Raw genomic sequence first — 23,309 nt, forward strand, 5'->3', positions numbered from 1 at the left:
AGTAGCAAGAAATTACCCATGATTTGCATGACAGTTAACAAGTAAGCCTATGAACAACAAGCATAGCGTGATACCAATGTGTTCTACTTTATGCCTCCACTACACATTCTCAAGCAGGCTTTAGATTAGCACATATCAGCCCACTTCCATGCAGTCAGCACTCGTATAAGCCATTATCTAAAACATTTAGCTATGTCTGTCAGTCTTTTCCCTCTTTGCCTCTTTACTTATCGTCCTTGATTTCAGCATGTTTCAATGTTTCTCTCAACACATCAATTTTAAGATAAAGAGAATACAATGAAAGCACAGAGTTTTAGGCAGCTCCCATCAGGGAAAGGGAGGGACAGGTCCTTATCAAACAGGCTCTGTCAACCTGATTCATACCAATGGCCTTGGCAGTTACCACACGGTGCAAACGTTATCTTTAACTTATTACAAGAAAGTGAACAGAGAATGAGTTCTTTGTCTGCAAAACCAAGGTGAGAACGCTAAGGAGAGAAAAGGGGAATACTGGGGCCTCACAGAGCTACACTAATAATAAACTGTATTTGTATAGCACCTTTCATGACATGAAATGCAGCTCAGTGCTTTACAGTGCAGAAAATGAAGCACAAGTGCTTAACAGAAAAAATACACATTACAATAAAGCAGAAACAATAAAAACATAACAATGAAGAACATTTAAAACATCAGTAAGGACTCTACCATAAAAAGAAAAGAAAAAAATCAGAACAGTGCAGACTTCAATAGCAGCACAGGGATTTAAAGGTCACGTGTTACACGCAACCCAGGCAGGTCCCAGGATCATCCTCCTGGCTCATGATCTACAAATTATAGCATCAATTTGAGCATGTGTGTACGTGCACTTGTAGTAGGCTAATTTATTATATTAGCAACCATTATCTTTCATTTGATTATTTACCAATCAATTCTCAAGGTGACATATCATTTCAATATATGAGACTAAGAAGACAGGTCGAAGATAGGTTTGCCAGTACAGAAATGCTGAATTGTGGGGCAAGCTAGGCAACTAATGAGTTATACTTTGTAGAGTTCAATCAATAGACAGACACCAGCCATGGGAAAACCTCGAATTAACGTTGCAATTTGTCTAATATACTTAGATAGATACCGTATCAACGGTTTGACCTGTAATGATAATGTAGATTGATAATGTAGTAATACTCTCCCTTGGTGTTTTCAGCCGTTCTCATCAAATGAACCATACAATTTTACTTCCAACAAACTATTACTCCCTGTGAAATTAAACCACCTAGTGCAATCTAGAATAGATAAATACCTTTATTGATCCCACAGGGAATTTCAGTCGCCCAGAGACGGCATTTAAGAGTAAGGAAAGTACTGCTGTGGGCAATACAAGGCAAGAAATAACATTAAGAAGCCCCATCAATACGGAACAACAGCATACACATTACACACATACAACTAACCTGCACTATGCAGAAAAGAAAACACCAGGTGTTCTCACACACAGTATCCCGCCCCAAAACAAATTGTCATTTCGACCTAGTGTCACCATTTGCATTATTCAGTAATAGGTACAATACATGTATTTAATATGTTCGAAGATGAGGAAAAGGCCATTCTACACTAGGCCTGTGTCCAACACTCAATAGAATGGTGTCCTTTGATAAAGGTTTTAGTTTTGATGGCAACCTTTCAAAGTCTATTCCAAATGAATGATCCGTTATGAAACTAGCATGGTAAGAAGAGTTTGTGACCTCTGAAATAATAATTAGATGGAAAGAAACATTCTTTCCTTGAATACGAATTGCACACATGGGACTAGAACATGCAAGCGGCTTCCTCAGGCTGAAAAGAGTAATTATTATACCTTTGGCATTGTCCCCAATTTGACATACAGTTCAAAACAACTGATGTGGCCTACCCAAAATATTGCGATGTCTGACTGGTATAACACAAGGTAGAAATCATTAATACATTTTGAATTTTAATTAAGTGAAAAGGTTAAGTTCCTAATGTAAAAGTAGAATGGTAAACCATCCAGAAGCATCTAGCTGGTCATGAGCAAAGGTTAGGTGGGGGTTCTTGCAGAAAAACTATAACAATATACAGTCATTAAACTTTGACAAGTCCTTTAAACGAAATGAGTATCTATTATAATAATTACACACCCCACACATTCTCTGTTTATTAATACTAATAATGTGGGGTAGGCATTCCAGTTTCCCTGACTGGCCAACCCAATCCATTGGCTTCACAGATTGTCCAAGCTTTGTGTCACGTTTGTGCCGCTAAATCAAATAAAAATGGTAGCATGCAGTGCACAATAGAACTCCATTCTTTTCAGGGCAAGGGATGAAACAAGTGTATCTGTCCGTCTGTCTGCATCCCATCTTTTCCCATGTACAGTATGTCATCAACACATCAGCAGTTTATGATGAAATTAGCGATCCCTGTATGGATCTCCCTGTATCAATTGTTAGTGGGTACCCCCACATGGGTGGGACATGTATGCCCAACTTGCATTGTTCCAGACTTTCATCGTTCACGACTAGGCCAGTGGACATTTACAATAACCCATTGATTGTAATGTCTAACGGGTACTGCACTGGGTGCTCCTCTAACAGCGAGTACTCTGACAACAGGTACAATGGGTAATGCATAACCAGTCTTGGAATGCATTCCCAACTTGCATTGTTCTTGACATACATTATGCCCGACTTGCGTGGTCCCAGAAGTAGTTACTGAAGTTTTGATTGTGAGACCTACAGTTCAAGGGTTACAGGGGAAAACGTGACGTGGCCTGTTATAGCACCACCATGAGCCCGACTTTACAAATGTGGGGTGGAGCCTCCTGGGCCTACCCCGTTTGGGTAAACTATCAAATGCGGGGCTAGATTGAAAGGGATCTCGAAATATCTGGTACATGACAGGAGTATCGATCACAGTGAGGATTTGTGGAGGGAAGAATACCTGACTGCAATTTGCTCGAGTTATACCCTTACCATTTACCACCCGTTTTCCACTATCAGAGCCAAATAAGGCCAGTTTTACAGTTGTGTCAACAAATTCACAGCCAGCTTCATCTGGTGTATCACCTGGGGCCAGTTTTTTACCAGAAGACTCATTCCTTATACGGAACCCTGGAGGGGTTTGTCCCTCTTCCATTCCCAGTGATACGTCTCCTCGGTCAGTGGGATTCTGCTCAGGTCGTCCACAACTATCTTCAACATGTGATGTCAAGACAGATGTGTCAATATTATTATTAAAGGAGAGTTTTTCAGCAATGCTTGACCTATACGGGTGGCCTAGAGATGACGTATTTGGTGGGGAAATGCTTTTTGGATCTGCATTGGAAACAAAGTGAGGAATCTCTTCGTAATTTTTAAGGTAAATTATTTCTCTGACATCAGTGCATCGCTCAGCCATCGTTTCTCTGCAATACTCTGCCATAGCAGACTTAATCTCGTCCTCAGGTGCATCGCTATTGCTCTTACTATTATTGGCCATTTCACATAAGTCATTCACCACAGAGCCACTGAACAGTTTTTCTGACTGAACAGCAGACATTTTGCTTTTTGCTTGATAACTGCACTCTTGTTTGAAGAAAGCTGTGGCCTTATCTGGAGGCAAAACATGGATCTTTAGAGAGGAAAATGGGTCACTGGAGTCTGTTGTTGTTTCAACAGAACAGCTGTTTTGAATAAGAACATCTTCCTTCTCAGAAGTTTCATAATCCGATTCCGTTGACTGCTTGTCCCTTTCAAGTGCACACCTAAAAAACGGAGGGAAGCCAAATTCTTTGTCAATGTCATCTAACTGTTCATTGATATTTAGCCATGATGAGGTGTATGCTGCCTCAGTATGGACATAATCATGGTCAAGAACGCGGTAGCTGTCTTTGATTTTACCCCAGGAACAAAGAACGTGTGAGAGAATGACAGTGTCAGACGTTATATGTTTGCTGCAGAATTCAGAGACCTCAGCGAAGAAATGTTGGCCATTGTATCCCCTGAGCTCATTCTTCAATTCTGCAATGCTACCTCCCCAGTAGAGGCTTACTAATTCAGTTACAATGTCAGTCGCTGGGAAATCTTCCGATTGCACTAGGGCTTTGCTTTGATGTTCGATCCACATCCTGAGTTCGTCACGTGTCCATGTCATTGTTCGAACTAAGGACAATGCATTTACCTTAGCGGCTGAATCTTCATGCATCTCATTGTCATTTCCTCCAATTGGGCTGACAGACACTTCATTGGTCACTGCCCTCACTTGCATATATTGAGGAGGATTATTTGGATGCATCCCAGCATCATGTTGAGAGGCATTTCCAACTTGGAGGTGGTTGCTGTCCATATGTACTTCCTTAGCCTTCCTTTTAACTTTGTGGTAGCTTGAAGGACCACGTCTGAGAGATAGAGAAATACAATAAGACTTATTTTAGGTCAGTTGAGCTTGTAAATATGCTATTTCTACTAAGAATACAAAATGTCTTTAATAGTTTTATTATACAAATCAAATAATGCAAAATACACATTTATATAAATATATTTTTTAATCATAACCTTTTGTGCAGTTTTAATAATAATGTGTTTTTGTCACTAAAACAGGCACACCTGGACTTTTTTACTCTGTTACATTGTTATGATATAAATTGTTATGATATAAATGCTGGTTGTTTGCATAGCTAGAGCTAGTTTCAGACAAGGCTGTTATTTCCTGTCTGTTCCTATGGTAACCTATATCCTCCCTTGCTGTATCTACATGTCAGGCTGACAGGCAGTTGCTGTCTTCCAAGTAGACAACACATACTTTATGTATAAACGAGGGTCACACACACCATTTATCACTTACTGAGCTACAATGAGCTGCATTGAACCACTTTGCAGTGTATTGTGCACTATATTGTGGTTAAATCATTACTCTTAAGTTACAGTACTCTCTAAAGTTTTATATCTAACACTCACTCGGTGACTCGCTATGGGAGAGCGTTCTCTAGTGTGAACACAGAAGCCTCTCCAAAGTTTGTTCACCAGGCAGCAATAATAATAATAATAATAAAATACACCTTAGGAACCACTGGTCTACACTATGTGGTTGTGTACACATCGTTATTGTCTAGCTTTGAAACCCATGCCGTTACTCACTTACCCGGCACTGAAGGACTGTCCCATCTTCTGGCGCTGTGAGGGAGTCCTCTGCTTGGGCGTGCCTAATCTGCCCATGTGCAGCTTCTTGTCTGTGACTGCGGTTCCCTTCTTCCTCTTGACCTTGAACTTGTAGTCAGGATACTTCTCCATGAAGACCTTCCTGACTCTCACCTGCTCCTCGAACCACGGCTGCTTCTCCTGGTCTGTCATGGATTTCCAGCGAGACCCTGATAGGAAAACACAGGGAATGGTTTAGTTTAGTTCAGTTCCTATTTAGTTTAGTTTCTCCTGTTTGGTCATCATGGAACTCATGGCCTGGCTACCAGTGAGAGAGCATGGTGAGGAGAATGGAGAACTTTTACTTTAGGTTGGTTTGGTCTGTGTTGCGGTGGTTTAGTCATCTCGTTTTGTATTAATGTACAAGTATTTCGCAGATTGCTGGTCGCGCTTCCTTCCGGTAAAATAATGTCTACATTGCATACTCATTTCTCCCTCCCTTTAACCACATCTAACATATAATTTTCCGAATGTCTGTCTGTCTGAGTGTCTGTCTGAAACCGCGTTTCTCCTCAGTGGCTGGAGCAATTGATCTGAAATCGCATCACCATCAGCATATGAACACACCTGACATAACTGTGAAGCCCGTTTGTCACTTTCACAAATCGTATGCTGTATAATTGCATTTTTATGGTGTATCTATATCTATTTAGCCTACAGTACCTTTTGTGACCACACATGTTAAGGGAGGGGCGCTGTTGTTCAGGCCATGCACAATCACACACAAACCCACACACACACACACACACACACACACGGGGGGGGGGGGGGGGGGGGGTGTGTGTGTGCAGGCGGGCAGGCAGGCAGGCAGGCGGGCGGGCGGGCGGGGGGGGGGGGGGGGGGGTGGTTCTGGCCCTGTTACAGATGTTGTCCAAAATCATGCAGATCGGTACACAGTATCTCTGTAGCCGTTAAATGGAACGGGTATTTCTTACATTGATGCTCCTACATATTAGCATGCAAGCACCAGTTAAAGTTACTTTCCATCCCTCATATACTGTGTGCACAGTGCACATCCCATAATCCACACACTGCACATCATTTCGGAGCTCATATCTTTGAACGGGTAAGGGCTAGTATGAATAATTCATGGACCAGGGATCCCCAGGAATCTATCCATTCCCCCTACTTTTATCTCTTTAAACAAAATATCTTCGTTGAAAATAGCACTGTAATAATAAAAATAAGCTTTTATTTGTTAAAGTTTTCTGTTAAACTAAGCACTTTTAATATGCTCTGAATTAGATATGTGAACCCCCTGGGGTGACACGATATAGTTTAATGGTTAGTGGAACTTAGTGCGTGTACAACCTGTGCTCTTAATGCCTGATGATAGCGAGTCCCTGATTCTATTACCGGACGGTCGGCCGTCCTATTTGCTTCATGTCACTCCCCTACACTTCCCTCATGACCCATTTCTTTGTACTATACCGTATACCTCTCAAATAAAGGCTTAGAAAAAGCCCCCCAAATAACTAAACAAAAAAGACAGTGAAATGTGGACCCCAATGTCATAATAGGACAAAGTATACAGGGTTTAAGAAGTCACTGCTAAACAGCCATTTACAGTACAATTTGTTCTACGTGATCTAAATTCATCAAATGGAAGTTGGCTCTCTCACCCAGGATCTTGCTGAATATTGCTGAGTTCTGTGTCTTCTTCCTCCGCTCGTTGGTGGCCCACAACATGAAGGCATTCAACGGTCTCTTGATGTTCAGCTCACTGTTTCTTCCCCGAGTGGCCTTCAATGCTTTAATCCCTACAGGAAATAGAGGTAATGTTAATGTTTTGGCTGCTGAGTCAATTGGCATGATATGGCGTGATACGAGCGTCGACGAAAACATGGAAGGCAACCAATGATATTGTTTGACGTGTACTTGTGTGTTCTCTTCCAGCTGCTATAAAACTATATGTCAGAGGAGAGCAGAGGGAGGAAAGAGCAGAATAGAAGAGGGAGAGTAGTCAGAGGGAGAGGCCGCTGGGAGAGAACACTGTATTTCCTATTGCTTGCTGCGTGCTGAAAGTAGGGATGTTCCTAGCGACTAATTTCACTGACGTGTACACGACAATTTTGAAACCGAATATTCGGATATCCGAAAATTAATTGATGAATTTATTTATTGACATTAACACGCAGAAAATAGCCAAAATTTTGCACATTTCAATCTATTAGGCTAAACCTCATTTGAAAAAGACATCAAGAGTATATGAAAGCCTTTTAATAATGTTTATACTATTGGAATCTGCTCCAAAATAATTTATTACATCACCAGTGAGTGAGAGACATAACACTAAGTAGGTCAAATACCAATTAACTCATTGAGTGCCAATCCCGAAATAGTTCGGCTTTATTTGCGGGTACCAGAGTGCCGATCCCGAACTAGTTCGGCTTTAAAAAAAAAAAGTTTTTTTTTTTTTTTTTTTTTTTTTAATCCGTCAGCTGTTTACACGGCCCGCGAGAGCGGCGCGCCGCCGATATTTACCATCCACTCCAATGCAATCCAGGATCTTTAGAGCTCATTTTCTCTGTTTTTTCTCCCATGCATGAGGTGTGCAAGGTTTAATCATGGCTAAATGGCCGAAAATAGGGCTTCTAAAATGCTTGGTAGCCAATAGCTAACTTCAAGCTAACTTCATCCTCTTCCTGTACATGCACAAAGGAAAGTGTTCAGGCAAGTCATGGCTGCAGGGCTTTGTGCATATACCAGCACTGTCTAAGTAGAATTCTCTGGTCATTGGGCGCCCTCTAGTGGTGAAAAGGTGGCACTCAAAGAGTTAACAGCGCAGCGCACCGCACCACAGCTGGACTGACTGGCCTCGTCTGGTGAAACGACCTGTTCATCTCTACGTTATGTTAAACCATTATTTATGGCATTCGCAGCCAACATATGATTGAGACTACTTTCTCCATGTTCTCACCTCAAAATGGATTATTCTTCAGATGAGCGGATCACACTGATGCAGCAGGCAATAGCCTACTCGAGCCGAGGTAACGAGTGATTCACATCCAGTCGCCTTTATTGGATTTGATTTCTCCATCAAAGCACTCAGACAAACTTTACATCGTAGCAAGTTTTAACAGTGATTATGATGAATGATGCTGCAGCTGCTCAATCACTCAATGTAGGCCTACTCATGTTTAAGCAGCAGAAAGACAGACAGCGCTGAATGCTGCTGCCAGCGTTCAGTGCGCACCCGCTCTGGGTCATCGTGACCACTTACCAGTGTGACAGTCAGGCTCCGCAAATCACCCATGGTAATTCTTAAGTTGCTTATTTTACTTAAAGCAAACTTTTATTATAAATAAATGACATTAATATGGGTGCAAGATGCAAATGTTGAATAATGTTCATATCTCAATAATTAAAAATATATTTAATAGAATAACCGAATTTTATTTACAAACCGAATAGTGGGATCAGCCCCGTTTAGTCGAATAACCGAATAATCGCGAACATCCCTAGCTGAAGTCTTTGTAATAAAGGAGTGTACTGTACTCCATGCTATACTCTACGCCAAGTCTCATCGTCTTATTGAGGTCCTTTATCACTAGATAGTAAAAATAGCCCGTACACTTTCCTTCCCCTCTTCCAGGGGTGTAGTTGTCACGATTTAAAATGAAGCAACACGGAACTGAACGTTCCTATGATTGCCTGCTAGTTGCGCTGTTCTGGCACCAGAAGCAACATGTTCTCCATAGGATTCCATCCATTTCCACCCAACTCTTACCTTAATAAACATTGTCATGAATACTTTATGGTTCCTGTCGCTAGTTTAACACAACTACTGCCTCTTAATCTGAAGGTTTGCTTGGTGCCTCAGTGCCACGCCGTTTCCTCCATAGGCTGCCGCTATTATTTTGAAGGGCCGGAAGGGGGTTGTTTTTGTTTTTTTGGATTATCACTTGACGGCAACGATTACGTCATCTAGTCACATGACAGTGTGAGCCCAGAAGAGAAACATGGCTGCGCCCAGCTTTTGTGTACAGTATGGAGAGTGGAGACCATCCTTTGTATAAGAATGTCTCTTTTGAGTAAATGAAGTCTCTTTATGGGCCTCTCAATGGATTTACTATGGAGGGCGTTCACTTCGCGTGCACGCCCGATGTGCGTTGTAAACAAATCGCGGACATTACCGATGCGGGCGGGACCGGAGCGACGTACAGTAAGTAATAATACCTTTACTGTATATACAGTAAGATTGACAGTCCTCGCCGTCAACAGCGCCATGGTATTAACCCTTTCAATGACGGTGAGCGTCGTCAAGGGCAGCAGAACAGTTAAAGTCTCGTTTCAATCACCATGACATGAGTTTTGTGAAAATATTGTCCAATTTATGTTATATTTGATGTTATAGCAGGGTATGCTGTAGGAGGGGCTTGTGATCATAGGCTTGTCATGATTCGTCTTCGTGTGCATTATTTTCAGCAAGCTCAAGACAATGTCCCATGTATCCCTGCGGTTGCACGTGACCGTTGGCAGCCAATAGCATTCGAGATGGTACCATTTCTACCAATGAACGTTGATTTCTACAATGATGGCATCACCCATACAACGGCCAAAAAAGCTTCATTTGCGCAGCATAGAAACCAATGGCTTTCCACTGTCCATATTCTTTTACAGTCTATGCTTTCTTCTCTCTAATCTCTTAACTCTCTTTTCTCTTTTTCTGTTTTCCTTTCTTTTGTCTTGTTCTCTTTCTCTCCTTTTTCTTTTGTCTTTTACCTTTCTCTCCTTTTTCGTTTTTATGGGTGGGGGGTAGGGGCAGAGGGGAGCTGGGGGAAAACGGGAAGGATGTTGTTTTTTTTTAAGTAGAAAAACCACAAGCAATCGTAGCCAATCAGGAGGGAATATGGGACAGATCCATGTTGAGGACATGACTTTAGAGATACTGTGTACAGCTTTGCGTGATTTTAGGCCAAAATCAGTAGGAGCAGTGTCCAAAAATGTGTTTTGCTAAATTCTGCCTGATGGTGGCGCTAGAAAAGGGCCATGTGAGAAATCAGCAGCGGAGGTTGTGATTTGCCTCCAAGGAGCCATAAAATGGCCGTCACTGCTATGCTCTATATAGCCAGAGTAGAGACAGGTTATCTCATAGTATTTTCAGAGAAGATACAGAGTATGTCCATAGTATACCGTCCAGGTCTTGTGGTGTGGTCAGGTCACTGTGGATCATTTCCGCAGCATCCTCTCCAAGTTTCCCCAGATGCTGACTCATGGTCTCATCCTCTCCAAGCTTCTTCCCCAGGTGCTGACTCTGGGTCTCAGGGTGGAGATGCTCCTATACAGTATACAACAGACAAGGGTGATTTACAGCAAATTACTGTGCGTGCGAGCCGTCTAGGTCTGTGTGTGTGTGTGATAATCTCACAAACCACTGGACTGATCAATGGCACATTTCGGAATATTTTTCCACATTTTTGTGAATCTTTGTGTGTGAATATTTGTTCACCTTTTGTGAATTCATAATCTCAGACTCACCATCCCACTATCAAGGAATTCTGCATCAATCAATCAGCAATTGTTGAGGCAAACGGAGAGACACACATAAGATAAGAAGTCTTAATACATGAGCTCACAGGAGAGCTCAGAGAGAGAGAGAGAAAGAGCTCGGAGAGAGAAGAGGGATGAACTGAAAGAATAGAAGGGGATAAATGTGAAATAAAGAAACAATGTTGCTGGATAGATCTGTCATGTATGTTGTATGTTGCATGTGTATATGAAAGGGCAATACAGAAATGAAACCAACGGCAGGAGGAATGAGGAAGATAGAGGCAGAATCTTTACCTGCTCTGTGTACATCTTGTTTAAAACAACCAAGATGTCTTTATGAGAGTCCACCATCTCTGGGTAACTCTTGTTTAAAGCAGCCATGAAGTCTTTTTCACAGTGCACACTCTCTGGGTAACTGTTGTTTAAAGCAGCCATGAAGTCTTTTTGAGAGTCCGTACTCTTCTCCAACTCCTCCAACTGGCAGACCTGCTTGGCACTGTGTTCTCTCCGTTGCTCCATCACAGTGAAGGTCTGGAAAGTAAACGAACAGCCCCACAAACATTAGATTTTAATGCCAAGAATGTGTTAATCTGAATTCTTATCCATTTACTTTCCACCAGGAACTGCACCTTAACCTTTTCATACATAATTATGAAGGCGGAAACAGCATTTGTTTTTATTAAAAGTCAGAATGTTGATTTAAATTCTACCATAGTGAATCCAAAGTTAAACTTCCACATATGAGGTGAATCATGGGCCTCATTCACTAACAGGGCATGGGCAAAACACACATTTTTCAGGTCATGACCAAAATAATTACATGTGTAAAGAAATACATTATGAATTAACCCTTTAAGCCCCATTTCAAAAATAGCAAAAATTGTCAATTTTTAAGTTCACAACGGTTTTGTGAGGTTTTCGATCAAATATCTTAATTACAGTGAGATTGTAAGTTTTGATTTTCTGTGTGTTCAGTGGGCATAATAGTAGAATTAATTCATCCCTGTGTTTGTTCCAAATCTGAGGGGAATGAATGAGATAAGCGGGGCTCCCTCTGGTGCCATGCCCGCCGAGTTTCCGTTTTTTGAAGTAGTTTGACAGGTACATGGGCATTGGTCCCTTGGGTATTTGGAAAACCAGGCCCATTGCAAGTTGCTGTATTCTGTCCTCTATCCTTGAATACATTGGAACACAATGGAAATAATCCCTCCGGGCTTTGTGTTATTCTTATCAAAGATGTGTATTATATCTCCGATACAGATAGCTAACACAATCATCATCAGCAGAACACAGGTGTAACATTCCACATTTTACTGTCCTCTTCTCATCATCATCCATCAATTATTTTTTTGTAAAACTGAAATAAACAATATTACGTCTTGGTCACAAAACATTCTTACAAGCATCATAAATGAATAAACATAGCTTACAAACAATCTCTAAGCACATACAGTATTCTGAGAATATGAATTACTTAGAACATAACCTCCATGTATATTATGAGTAGACAAGAAGCAAGTTTGCTAACCTCTGCACCATGAAATGTTTTTAACTTAAAGTGACATGAAATAGACATTATTTAAATGCACAATCGCTCAAAATAGAGAATGCAACAGTTTAACTTAAAAACTTACAAGCAAAGGCTCTCCAAAGTACACACAGAGGAGGAAAAGGGCAGAGGAGCTGTGTACATGACAGAAGACACTGCCAAACGAATCAGAACTGCAGGTGTGCTGGAATCAATTGAGCTAACACAACTGAAAAGGCTGAGAAGCGTCCAGCTGCAGCCGGGGTCCATGAGTGGATGTGTCCCACAGTTGATTGATGTCATGACGTCACGTCCACCAGCAGGACCCAGTTGTTGCCATGTCCGCTTATTATAAGCGACTTGTATTATATTATTATTACTATTATTATTATTATTAATAGTAATTCTTCATCTCCAGAGGCGAGGGGCCGGCGCCGCTCCTCTCGCGGCCGACCGAGGGGCCTCTGGAGTCGGGGTCCGACCACCCGGGGACCCCCTGGAGCTCCGGGGATCCCCCGCGGACCCCCTGCTATCTAGCCCCATGTATTTTAAACATTTCGGCTCTACAATGGTTTCAATGGGAGGGCGAAATTGTTTGGGGGAAATCCGGGACTTACAATATTACGTCTTGGTCACAAAACATTCTTACAAGCATCATAAATGAATAAACATAGCTTACAAACAATCTCTAAGCACATACAGTTCTCTAAGCACATACAGTATTCTGAGAATATGAATTACTTAGAACATAACCTCCATGTACCTGTGTATTATGAGTAGACAAGAAGCAAGTTTGCTAACCTCGGCACCATGAAATGTTTTTAACTTAAAGTGACATGAAATAGACATTATTTAAATGCACAATCGCTCAAAATAGAGAATGCAACAGTTGAACTTAAAACTTACAAGCAAAGGCTCTCCAAAGTACACACAGAGGAGGAAAAGGGCAGAGGAGCTGTGTACATGACAGAAGACACGCTACCAAACGAATCAGAAGTGCAGGTGTGCTGGACTCAATTGAGCTAACACAACTGAAAGGGCTTGACACTAATTACAGGTCCAGTTACAAGCAAGCTCCTCTAGGAGGGGCTACAGTGCATTTTTGAAGGCCACATAATGTGTGCTATGACAATGTGACATAATCAATTAGTCCTTACCCTTTTATGTTTCTTGTTGGCAGGAGCTGCACCGGTGTCAGATGTTGAAGTAGTCTTGCGGCACTAAAACAAACAAAATACACAGATATAACAATTTGATAATGTCCTTTCCAACCAGGAATGTTGTAAATATATATTTTTTTGCTTCTGATCTTTTTCTTTTCTTTTTTTTAAAAAGAAAATACAGATCTTTTTCTCCCAATTCCGATCTGATATTTTTCACCCAGATTCGATCCGATACCCGATCACCGATCTGGACATCCTTAGTTGTAAACATAAAAACATGAATTGCCATGCATATCCCTCAAACGACTCCAGCATAACACAATGTATTTATACGGCACATTTCATTTAAAAAATATACTTTTACAGTGAACACTTGCTATGAGCATGTATTATAATTATGCACTTTAAGTTTTAAATCAATCATCTAAATTAAATTGAATAATGACAAATACAAGCTGCATGGCGTTGTGAGCTTGTAGATCTCCTATTTTCAAACTTAATTCATGACGTATTTTCGTCTGTTTGAGTAGGGATACACCAAAATGATCATTTGGGTCATAGCTGAAAAGGTTTGGTAACCCCTGCAGTAGATGACTGACCTCATAGACCGGCCTCCAAATTCCTCGTGCCTTTTTCAGCTTGAGAGCCAAAAGAGAAGATTTGCGTCTCTCCGGGACCTATTCACACAAAGATTTATTATAAAATAGAAAAAGATCTCCTCAGAGCACAGGTGTCCGCCAGGTCAGGTAGGTTATTGTGGGCCAGCAATGTTCGGAATTCGTCAATTAGGATGGGATGTGAAACATCTGACAGATCCATGTAGATCACATGACTATAGAGAGAATGTGTATCGATTTCCGTGATGTTTGGACAAAATCTGTAGGAGTAATACATAAGAAAGGTATTGTTTTTATCTGGCGCTGATAATCTGTTGTTTCAGAGGAGTAAAGTCACACCTCCAAACTGAATTACAATAGCATTGCAATAAGCGTGTAGCTCCTTTACGCCTTGGTTGAGCTAGATCGCCCCCCGCTCCCCTGTCTCCCTGTTTCTCACACGACACACACACACAATTCAATTCTATTTTCTTCAAAATTAGATAGAAACTAGACCTTACCCGTTCAAAGATATGAGCTCCAAAATGATGTGCAGTGTGTGGGTTATGGGATGTGCACTGTGCACACAGTATATGAGGGATGGAAAGTAACTTTAACTGGTGCTTGCATGATGTAGGAGCATCAATGTAAGAAACCCGTTTCGTTTAATGGCTACAGAGATACTGTCCCCCCCCCAGCCCGCCCGCCCACCCGCCTGCACACACACACACACACACACACACACACACACACACACACACACACACACACACACACACACACACACACACACACACACACACACACACACACACACACACACACACACACACACACAGAGCTGGTTAAACATTTTGCCTCAAGCTAGATGCAGAATAGATGTGCCTCATGCTAGATGCAGAATAGATAGTAGATACACCATAAAAATGCTAATATACAGCATACGATTTGTGAAAGTGACAAACGGGCTTCACAGTTATGTCAGGTGTGTTCATATGCTTATGGTGATGCGATTTCAGATCAATTGGGACAAAATGCGCTCTGTCTGATGCAAAATATACTCTGTAGCAAATATCAGAGCCTAACGAACCCTAAAACAATCTAGCACAATAGACATCATACACAAATGCGCTCTGTAGCCTAATTGCATCAAAATAGCTAAATGGCAATATATGATCTGTTTATAATTGTTTTCACAGAGGCAAGAAGCGCCCCAGTGAGCGTGGTGTTTTCGTTCCATGACCGTGTTCATATGTGTGTACCAAAATGTGTGCGAGTGTGTGTGTGCTGAAGCGATCATTGCGCTAGTCTGGGACTCTGGGGGGGGGGGGGGGGGGGGGGGGGGGCGGGGGGCGATCAACCAACGCATAAAGGAGCTACACGCTTGCAATAAATGATTAATCCTAAACTGAAATGTCTAACTGAAACTCATTAACTAATGTTACATGCTAGCCACCTTTGCGATGAGCTTTGCCATGGCGGCAGCTCGCTTCTGTTGACACTGCTTGACTTTGTTGGACTGCCTGGCAACCATGTGTCCCGAGCTGTAGTTAAAGTCTGCCAGGTCCACGTCGTTGTCAAGGTAACGCAACATTTCTTGCTTGCTTCTGCACTTCCTCCCCGATGGACTGAATGGACAAACAGACAAAAACAAATCAATGAATAAACAAATGTATCAACAGATTCAACATTACAGTAAATAAACAAATGTGTCAATATATTAATGAACAAATAAATACATAAATAAATGTAACAATATTAATCAATAAATCAACATACTAATAAGCTAATAAAGCAATTAACGATACATTTTATAGCTGCACTCAGTTGAACGCAAATCTCTGCCAGAGAATCTCTGATCTCTAAAGCCCTAAATGATAATCAGCCCAGGAACAACACAAAGAGCCCAAGCTTCCTTGTGTCTTACTCCGTCCCTTCATTATGTAACGTTTTTCGAGGGAAATCCTATAATATGTGAATTTCTTCGTCAGCGGCCATTAATTAACACCTCAAGAAAGACAATAGCCACATTAGAATGGCCGGCACACACCAGAGTAATACGACTTCACCTCAGACTAGGGCTTGGCTATCGAAGTTCACACTCTTGCTGCCCCAGCTCCTTCTCCTGCGTATCAGATACGCCTTCTTGGGCGGTTTTGGATGGCTATGCTTTGCCACGACAGTGTTCTGCAAGTCACACTACGTATATTGCGTACCACTAGCCTGACACTCAGCCTGAATTGACATTTCGTTTCACTTCATTATTCAGTCTGAAGTCAGTTCCGCCCACAGCTTTTGCAGGGATGGGCGTTGCCAAAATGAGGCACTGTTCAGCGATTGGTTCACCGACCAACACATGACATAGTGTTGTTATGTGTGCCTGGCTGGCTAGTGGCTAACCTGTTGCTTGCTAGTGCTACCTGCTAACCAAAGAAACAGTCAGAATAGGAGCACTACGAACTAGTAATCAAACACAACATAACATGCCTGCTACTGGTGTTTCATAGCGAGATCGATACGATCGCATTTTACCGCAATTTACCGCATTTTACCGCGACACGATGTGCGGTATGGTACGGCGGCGGCGCTGGTGTACTTGGAAACACACATGAGTTCTGGGAAACCCCCACCCACGCTGATCACAAGACGCTGATTCACGACGCTGATTCGCCCGTTTGGATTTTCAACCGAGGCAGGCCTCCTCATTGAGAGCGATTCTAGACCTGAATCGCCGAAACAAAAAAATTAAAGGGGTGTGGCTAGCGATTCAGGGTCTGGAACTAGGCTAGCGTACCACAGTAGAACAGACCATTGTGTATATACATAAAAGGGTGTCTGGCTTCAGGCTCAGGCTGTAAATAGGAGCACCAATCGGGGGCCAGGCTGGGCCTGAATTCCATGGGCACAGCTTAGGCTTGTGCAGTGCTCTAACAGTGTGTATGTATACCCGTAATAGTACACATCAGTGTCCAGTATACCTGTAATAGTACACATCACAGTGTGTATGTGTGCAGTATACCTGTAATAGTACACATAGGGGCTTTTAACCCGTGACATCATTTTGTAGGCATAGGACTCGGAGAACTCTGCCCCCAGAGCATTTTCTGTCCCTCGCTATTTCAACAGATCCGAGACAAAAGTAACGACTAAAGTATCATTCTAACACTTTCCTTTCAACAACAAAGAGAAGAAAAATGTGTAAATAGTACAAATAGTAAAAAGATTCATGGAAACTGGGGGCAGAAATTCTCCTCTGCCTACAAAATGATGTGATACTTAACAGCCCCGTAATAGTACACATCACAGTGTGTATGTGTGCAGTATACCTGTAATAGTCTCGGGCAAGGACCACTTGCAGGTTGAAAAGACACTTAACTCTGAACTAAGTAAGATCTGCACATGGCTTAATGACAACAAATTATCAATTCACCTGGGAAAAACTGAGTCCATCCTCTTTGGATCAAATCATAACCTCAAAAAGGTCGATAACTTCACAATCAAAGTGGGTGACAAGGTCATAACACGAAAAAACGAAATCTCCTACTTAGGATGTATCCTTGAAGCTAATCTTTCCAGTGAAAAGATGACTTCTAAAGTAATAAATAAAATCAACCAACGAACGTTTCCTACAGAGGATCGCCCCAATGGTCAATTTCAACACACTGAAGACCATAGCGGGTGCAATAATCCAGCCCCTCTTTGACTACGGAGTCCACGTATGGTATTGTGACGCCCCACAAGCCATGAAAACAAAACTCCAAACAGCCCAAAATAAAATAATTAGGGTCCTGCTTAACCTTCCCTATCAGACTCACCTCACCGCTACTCACCAGTTAAGAGTGGGGTGACTCAGAGTAGATGACAGAGTACAGCAACTTGCAATGGGCCTGGTATACAAGATACACTACACCACCATGATACCCAAGTACCTGTCAAAATACTTTATAAACATTAAGGATGTCCATAATTACAACACCAGAGGCAGCGCCACAGATCACTTTCAACCCAGAGTCAAAACCAACAAAGGGTCAAACTCTTTTTTCTGCTACACCACCAAAATGTGGAAAGCCTTACCGAAGGCCATAAAGGAGTGTGGATCACTAGCATCCTTTAAAATTGCCCTGAAGAACCACTTACAGGCAGCAGCCGTTCGCAACTGGTAAAAAAACGAACCTAGCCCAACCCTACCCTCCCCCTTCTTTGTATATACTTACTTACTGTTTTAGACTCTTTTTTTTTGTTCTCTCATTTTTCTTTTCTTTACATATCTACTGCATAGTACTGTGTTCTATTCGTCTGTCATTCAATGTTATATGAGATACTTAAATGGTTTCCTGTGGAAATAAGCTTAGTCTTTTCATGGATCTCCTTTTAGTAGACCTTGTACCAGTGAACTGTACCGTCATGAAACTGTACCTTTTCCTATGCAAACTTCTAATAAAGTCTTCAATCAATCAATCAAAACACATCACAGTGTGTATGTGTGCACTATACCTGTAATAGTACACATCACAGTGTGTATGTGTGCACTATACCTGTAATAGTACACATCACAGTGTGTATGTGTGCAGTATACCTGTAATAGTACACATCACAGTGTCCAGCGCTGGCTCCAGACTTCCGGATGACCGTTTCCCTCTTCCAGCCTGGCGGCAGGGCGGGACAAGGACTCGGTTCACTCGTCATTCTTTAACAGAGAGAATATCAAGTATAATCCAAAGAAAAGCAGAAGTCCAGCTGGGTTGTCTGAGAGAAAAAGAGAGTGAGAAGGAGAGAGTGAGAGAGAGTAGAAAGTAAAGACACTAAGACAGGATAACATCTGTAGAATCGCTCTGCAGAGAGGTACTAGTCCAAGTCGACTTTGGCAAACTACTCAGGTCTGTTCCAGGCTTGTGGCTGAAGAAGACCTGAACTAGGTTAATTGATCGATGAGAAGGTCGTCTTTCAAATGTTTCATTGTGAGCCTTTGCAAAGGGGTTCAAACGCATAGTCAGTTATAAGCACTAAACTATAATGAACAAATAACTAATTCATACTCCTGAGGCCTCACCCAGAGCTGGGTGAGGTGAGGTCCTAATGTCATTATCTTTGACAAGCAGACAGACTAGGAGGACAGCGACCTAGCATTTGCCAATGAGTCTGTGCCCCTAAGCTAGATGCAGAATAGATATTCCAAGACCTAAATCTAAAGTGAACATTTTTAACTCAAATCTTTGCTTCTGGGGGTCCCTGGAACAAAATATTTTGAGATGGGGGTCCGCTGCCACATACGTATCATTTTGAGGGTCCTTGACATGAACAAAGTTTGAGAACCACTGATATAAGCTGTTAGACATTTATTCCAAATACTAACAGTTTTCTGGGGAAAAAAACTAAAAACAACAAAAAAATTATATTTATGTGGCCGCGGACCATCATCATAACTATTGTTATTATTTCAACTTGAGTACAATTGAGATACAGACACAATAAGAGAGAGAGAGAGAGAGAGAGAGAGAGAGAGACGATATTAATTAAATAAAGCAGTTACAATCTTGAACAAAAGTGTTGGAAACCAGTGCCCTGAATTGACCAATGAAGGCTCATTCCAAGCAGAGCACTGCCTTGCCTAGCTCTGTATAGTAAAATGGAACTGTTGGGGTCATAAAGTCACTCGGGAGTGGGTCTGGTATGGTCCAACATAGAACAAAGGGGCTGCTCTGAGCGTTCAGACTTTACTGGTGTATCTAAGATTATCGTAGATACGAAAGTAAAAGTCAGACTCTATGAAATACATATACGATAGTCTTGATCTAAGGCTAGATATAAATATGTTCGTGATATTCGTCCTCTGCAATTACCTCTGCGAGGCGTTGGGAGCTTGTAGATTGGCTATTTTCAGCAAAGAGGTTTGGTGTAGAGGGTACAGAGTGAAAGGTCAAGTTTATTAAGTATTGACGGTTCAAGTGGTTAAACATCTGAAAACACAAATTTACATGAATCCAAAATACACTGATGATTGTGCTGTCAAACGATGAAACTATATGAAATCTATGAAAAGGTTCTTATTACAACTAGGTGCAGTGAGCAGCAATTCGCTTGGAGGAGCTGGCCCTCGGGGGTTAAGAGTCTTGCTCAGGGACACACATCACAACACATTGCTGGCCTGGCCTGGAATCATACCAGGGACAACCAGGAGCTCTAGCTGTCCAGGCAGGCTCACTAAAACTCAGCTATGGTGGTCGCCCCTACAACACCATTTGGCATATAATTTACATAACATGTTAACATCCTTTCAGAATTCCTTATCAGTTTTGAACTCTACACATGTGTGACATGTCATGTGTAGGGCTGTATTTTAAAACTGATAAGGTGTCTGTCCTGGCAGGACATCTAATATGGTGTTTTGAGTGTAAACAACAGTGGTGTAAAGTAATTCAGGTCAGCAGCACTGCCACTCTAAGGGGTCATTCAGGTCAGCTTCAGACAACACACACACACACACACACACACACACACACACACACACACACACACACACACACACACACACACACACACACACACAGTAGTATACAGGCTATATTCTATGCTGGACACACACACACACACACACACACACACACACACACACACACACACTCACAACTGGGACACATGTCTGCGCGCGCACGCACACACACACACACACACACACACACACACACACACACACACACACACACACACACACACACACACACACACACACACACACACACACACACACACACACACACACACACACACACACACAAATAGGCCTAATAGTATATAGGCTATTCTATCATAGGCCTACTCGATATGATGGCAGTAGGCCTACATAAGGAAGACGTCTGGACGGAACAAGCTGCACGCTTGGACCAGTTGTGAGCAAGCGCAGCGTGCGAACACTAGAAATGAGCGACCGCGTTCTAGTTGTCTACATTGCAGTATTGCTACTTTTACCAGATTTGTGAGAGCATTTGCACAACAATGTGCAACTGCTCCACAGCCACCACAGTCCACTCATCTGCTATTAATTCACGTCAGTTGATACGCGGCACTATGAGCAGGGCTAATGAGAATAATGAGAATAGCCTACTGCCTACTGCTAATTGCAAATGAGATTAATCATATAAGGCTCTATTTGTGCAGCATTTTGGCATGTCCAGGCAGTATTTAAGTAAGTAGCGCTTATGTATTGGTTTAAAACCGTAGGAGACGGTGTCGCATAAATTAGAAGGTGCGGCTTGTGATTGGCTGGAGCGGAGGTCTGGAGCGCTCGGCTGTGGTCACTTGGAGCGCTCGGCTGTGGTCATTTGGACCCGGCCGCACGGGTGTGAACGTTAAACTCTATGCCTAAACCTAACCCAAACCTCAGTAAAACTATGCCTAACACTAACCCAAACCCCAGTAAAACTATGCCTAACTCTAACCCTAACCCTAACCTTAGTAAAACTATGCCTAAACGGTAAACCTATAACCTCTACCCTGACGATGGCGAGTAGCCGACTCTGGTGAACGCAAAAGAAGCGCTCCTTCCCCCACCGTCTCCTACGATAGGAATAATTGCGTACGACGAACGTTTGCGTCCAGCATGCATGTCCCTTAATTGCCGCAAATTGCAACACAAGATTTTTTTTTTATCTGTCAGATTTAAAAGAATGTAGTGTTGCAATTTGGCTAGCATCTCCCCACATGGACATTGGACAATAGTAAGTGTAGGCTAGTTCTTTTTTTCTTTTTTCGTGGACAAGTAGGCTACCTTTCTTAGGCTACTTGAGTAAAAGTATCAATGCTGAAATGTAGAAGTAGGCTACACTATTTGGATCCAAGATGAAGTGGAGTAGAAGTAAAAGTATTGGAAATTGAAAATACTCAAGTAAAGTACAAATAACTCAAAAGTGTACTTATAAGTACAGTACTTAAGTAAATATACTTAGTTACTTTACACCACCATGGACAGTAGTAGCTAGGCTATAGGACTATCATTTCCATTTAGCAGATGTGGCGTGTAGGCCTGCACAATTTTGCTAAAAGAAACGTGATTTTTTTTTCTGATTAATAGCATACGGTACCTTCTTCTCGAGAAGTTGAGAATCCCGTTATGTTCTGTTTATACCAAGGTCCATGCTTCCTGTGGGCTGCTTCAGAAGAAAACAACACAAACACGCGCTGTCGCGCGCTGCACAAAGACAGGGCGGAGGGTCCGCTTTACTTTCTTCCTTTCCCTCCCCCCTGTTCTGCCCCAGTGCCACTGCCAAGCTAACATTCCTATGGTTTACTTTTGTGTCTTGATTCGTGTTGTTTGAGTCTTGACCACATTATAGCCTATCATTCCTCTGACTGCCAGACAGATTGTAGGCCTATATTCAGTCCATAGCCTATATGGAGCATTCTACCTTTTAGTAAATCGTTGCTGTTGGGTAGAACGTTTTCTGACTAGTTTCTAGCTAGAAAGCTTCTTCCTTTAGGTCCATACTCCATAGCGTTTAGAAGTTATGGACCACTGGAGACAGTGGAGAGATAAAAGTTTCTAGTTCCAACCTAACGGGTTTCAACCGAAATTAAACCCGCTATTAGACTTGAGGAAATGGAGACGTGGAGAGGGAGAGAGAAACACTTCCTTCTTCTTCTTTTTTAATCAGAGGTGAAAAGTAACCAAGACATCCTTTTTGCTGAAGATATCTACTGCATAGTACTAGTAGTACTGTGTTCTATCCGTCTGTCATTCAATGTTATATAAGCTAAAGAGACAGAAGGATCTCAACGGAAATAAACTCTGCCTTACCTTTTAGTTGACCGTTGTATATCAGTTAAGTTGTGAACTGTAGGCCCACTGTAGTCATGAAACTGTACCCTTTCTATGCAAAACTTCTAATAAATACCTCAATCAATCAATCAAAACCTTAGGCTACTTTACGTTTGTTTGATATGCTGGTTCGTTGACAACGTAAACGGCGTAGCTAGCCAAACACAGTGATGCGAGGTTAGCCAGACACACAAGCTTTTGCATCCTCTGTGGTTAGATGTTAAATTGCACCATCTCGTGGCAAAATAAAGTAACTACAGTCCCGACACTCCGACAGACACATTCGGCTGCATAGAGTTAAAGGGAAATAGGGATATAGGTACATGGAGGAATAAATGGACCACCAGACGAGCTGTACAATCTGACGTTGTAAAACATTGCTATGCAGAGCTCTTTCTTTTTCTTTTCTTTTTTTCTTTTCTTTTTTAGAACAACAGCATTCTCTGCTGGCCATTTCATTATTTTGATAAAGAATATATTTATGATAAAGAATATATTTATGATAAAGTGTATAGTTTTATTATT

At 41.9% G+C, this 23,309-nt stretch overlaps 1 protein-coding gene across 1 annotated transcript; it reads right to left on the bottom strand.

The window, feature by feature from the left end:
- Positions 1-3,116: 3,116 nt before the first annotated feature.
- LOC308288705 (uncharacterized protein) lies at positions 3,117-22,114 on the bottom strand (the record flags this gene model as incomplete). Its single annotated transcript, XM_080730175.1, has 11 exons — positions 22,051-22,114; positions 18,549-18,718; positions 15,429-15,600; positions 13,976-14,053; positions 13,371-13,433; positions 10,980-11,216; positions 10,329-10,473; positions 6,815-6,952; positions 5,137-5,362; positions 3,967-4,393; positions 3,117-3,209 (listed from the first exon to the last, which is right to left on the bottom strand). Exons 2-11 carry the CDS (start codon positions 18,656-18,658, stop codon positions 3,117-3,119), a joined length of 1,689 nt encoding a protein of 562 aa, XP_080586301.1. The 5' UTR covers positions 18,659-18,718; positions 22,051-22,114.
- Between the last annotated feature and the right edge of the window lie 1,195 nt (positions 22,115-23,309).

Source organism: Nannobrachium achirus (genome assembly GCF_963921795.1).
Source record: "Nannobrachium achirus genome assembly, chromosome: 7".
In the NCBI taxonomy this organism is placed as follows: domain Eukaryota; kingdom Metazoa; phylum Chordata; class Actinopteri; order Myctophiformes; family Myctophidae; genus Nannobrachium; species Nannobrachium achirus.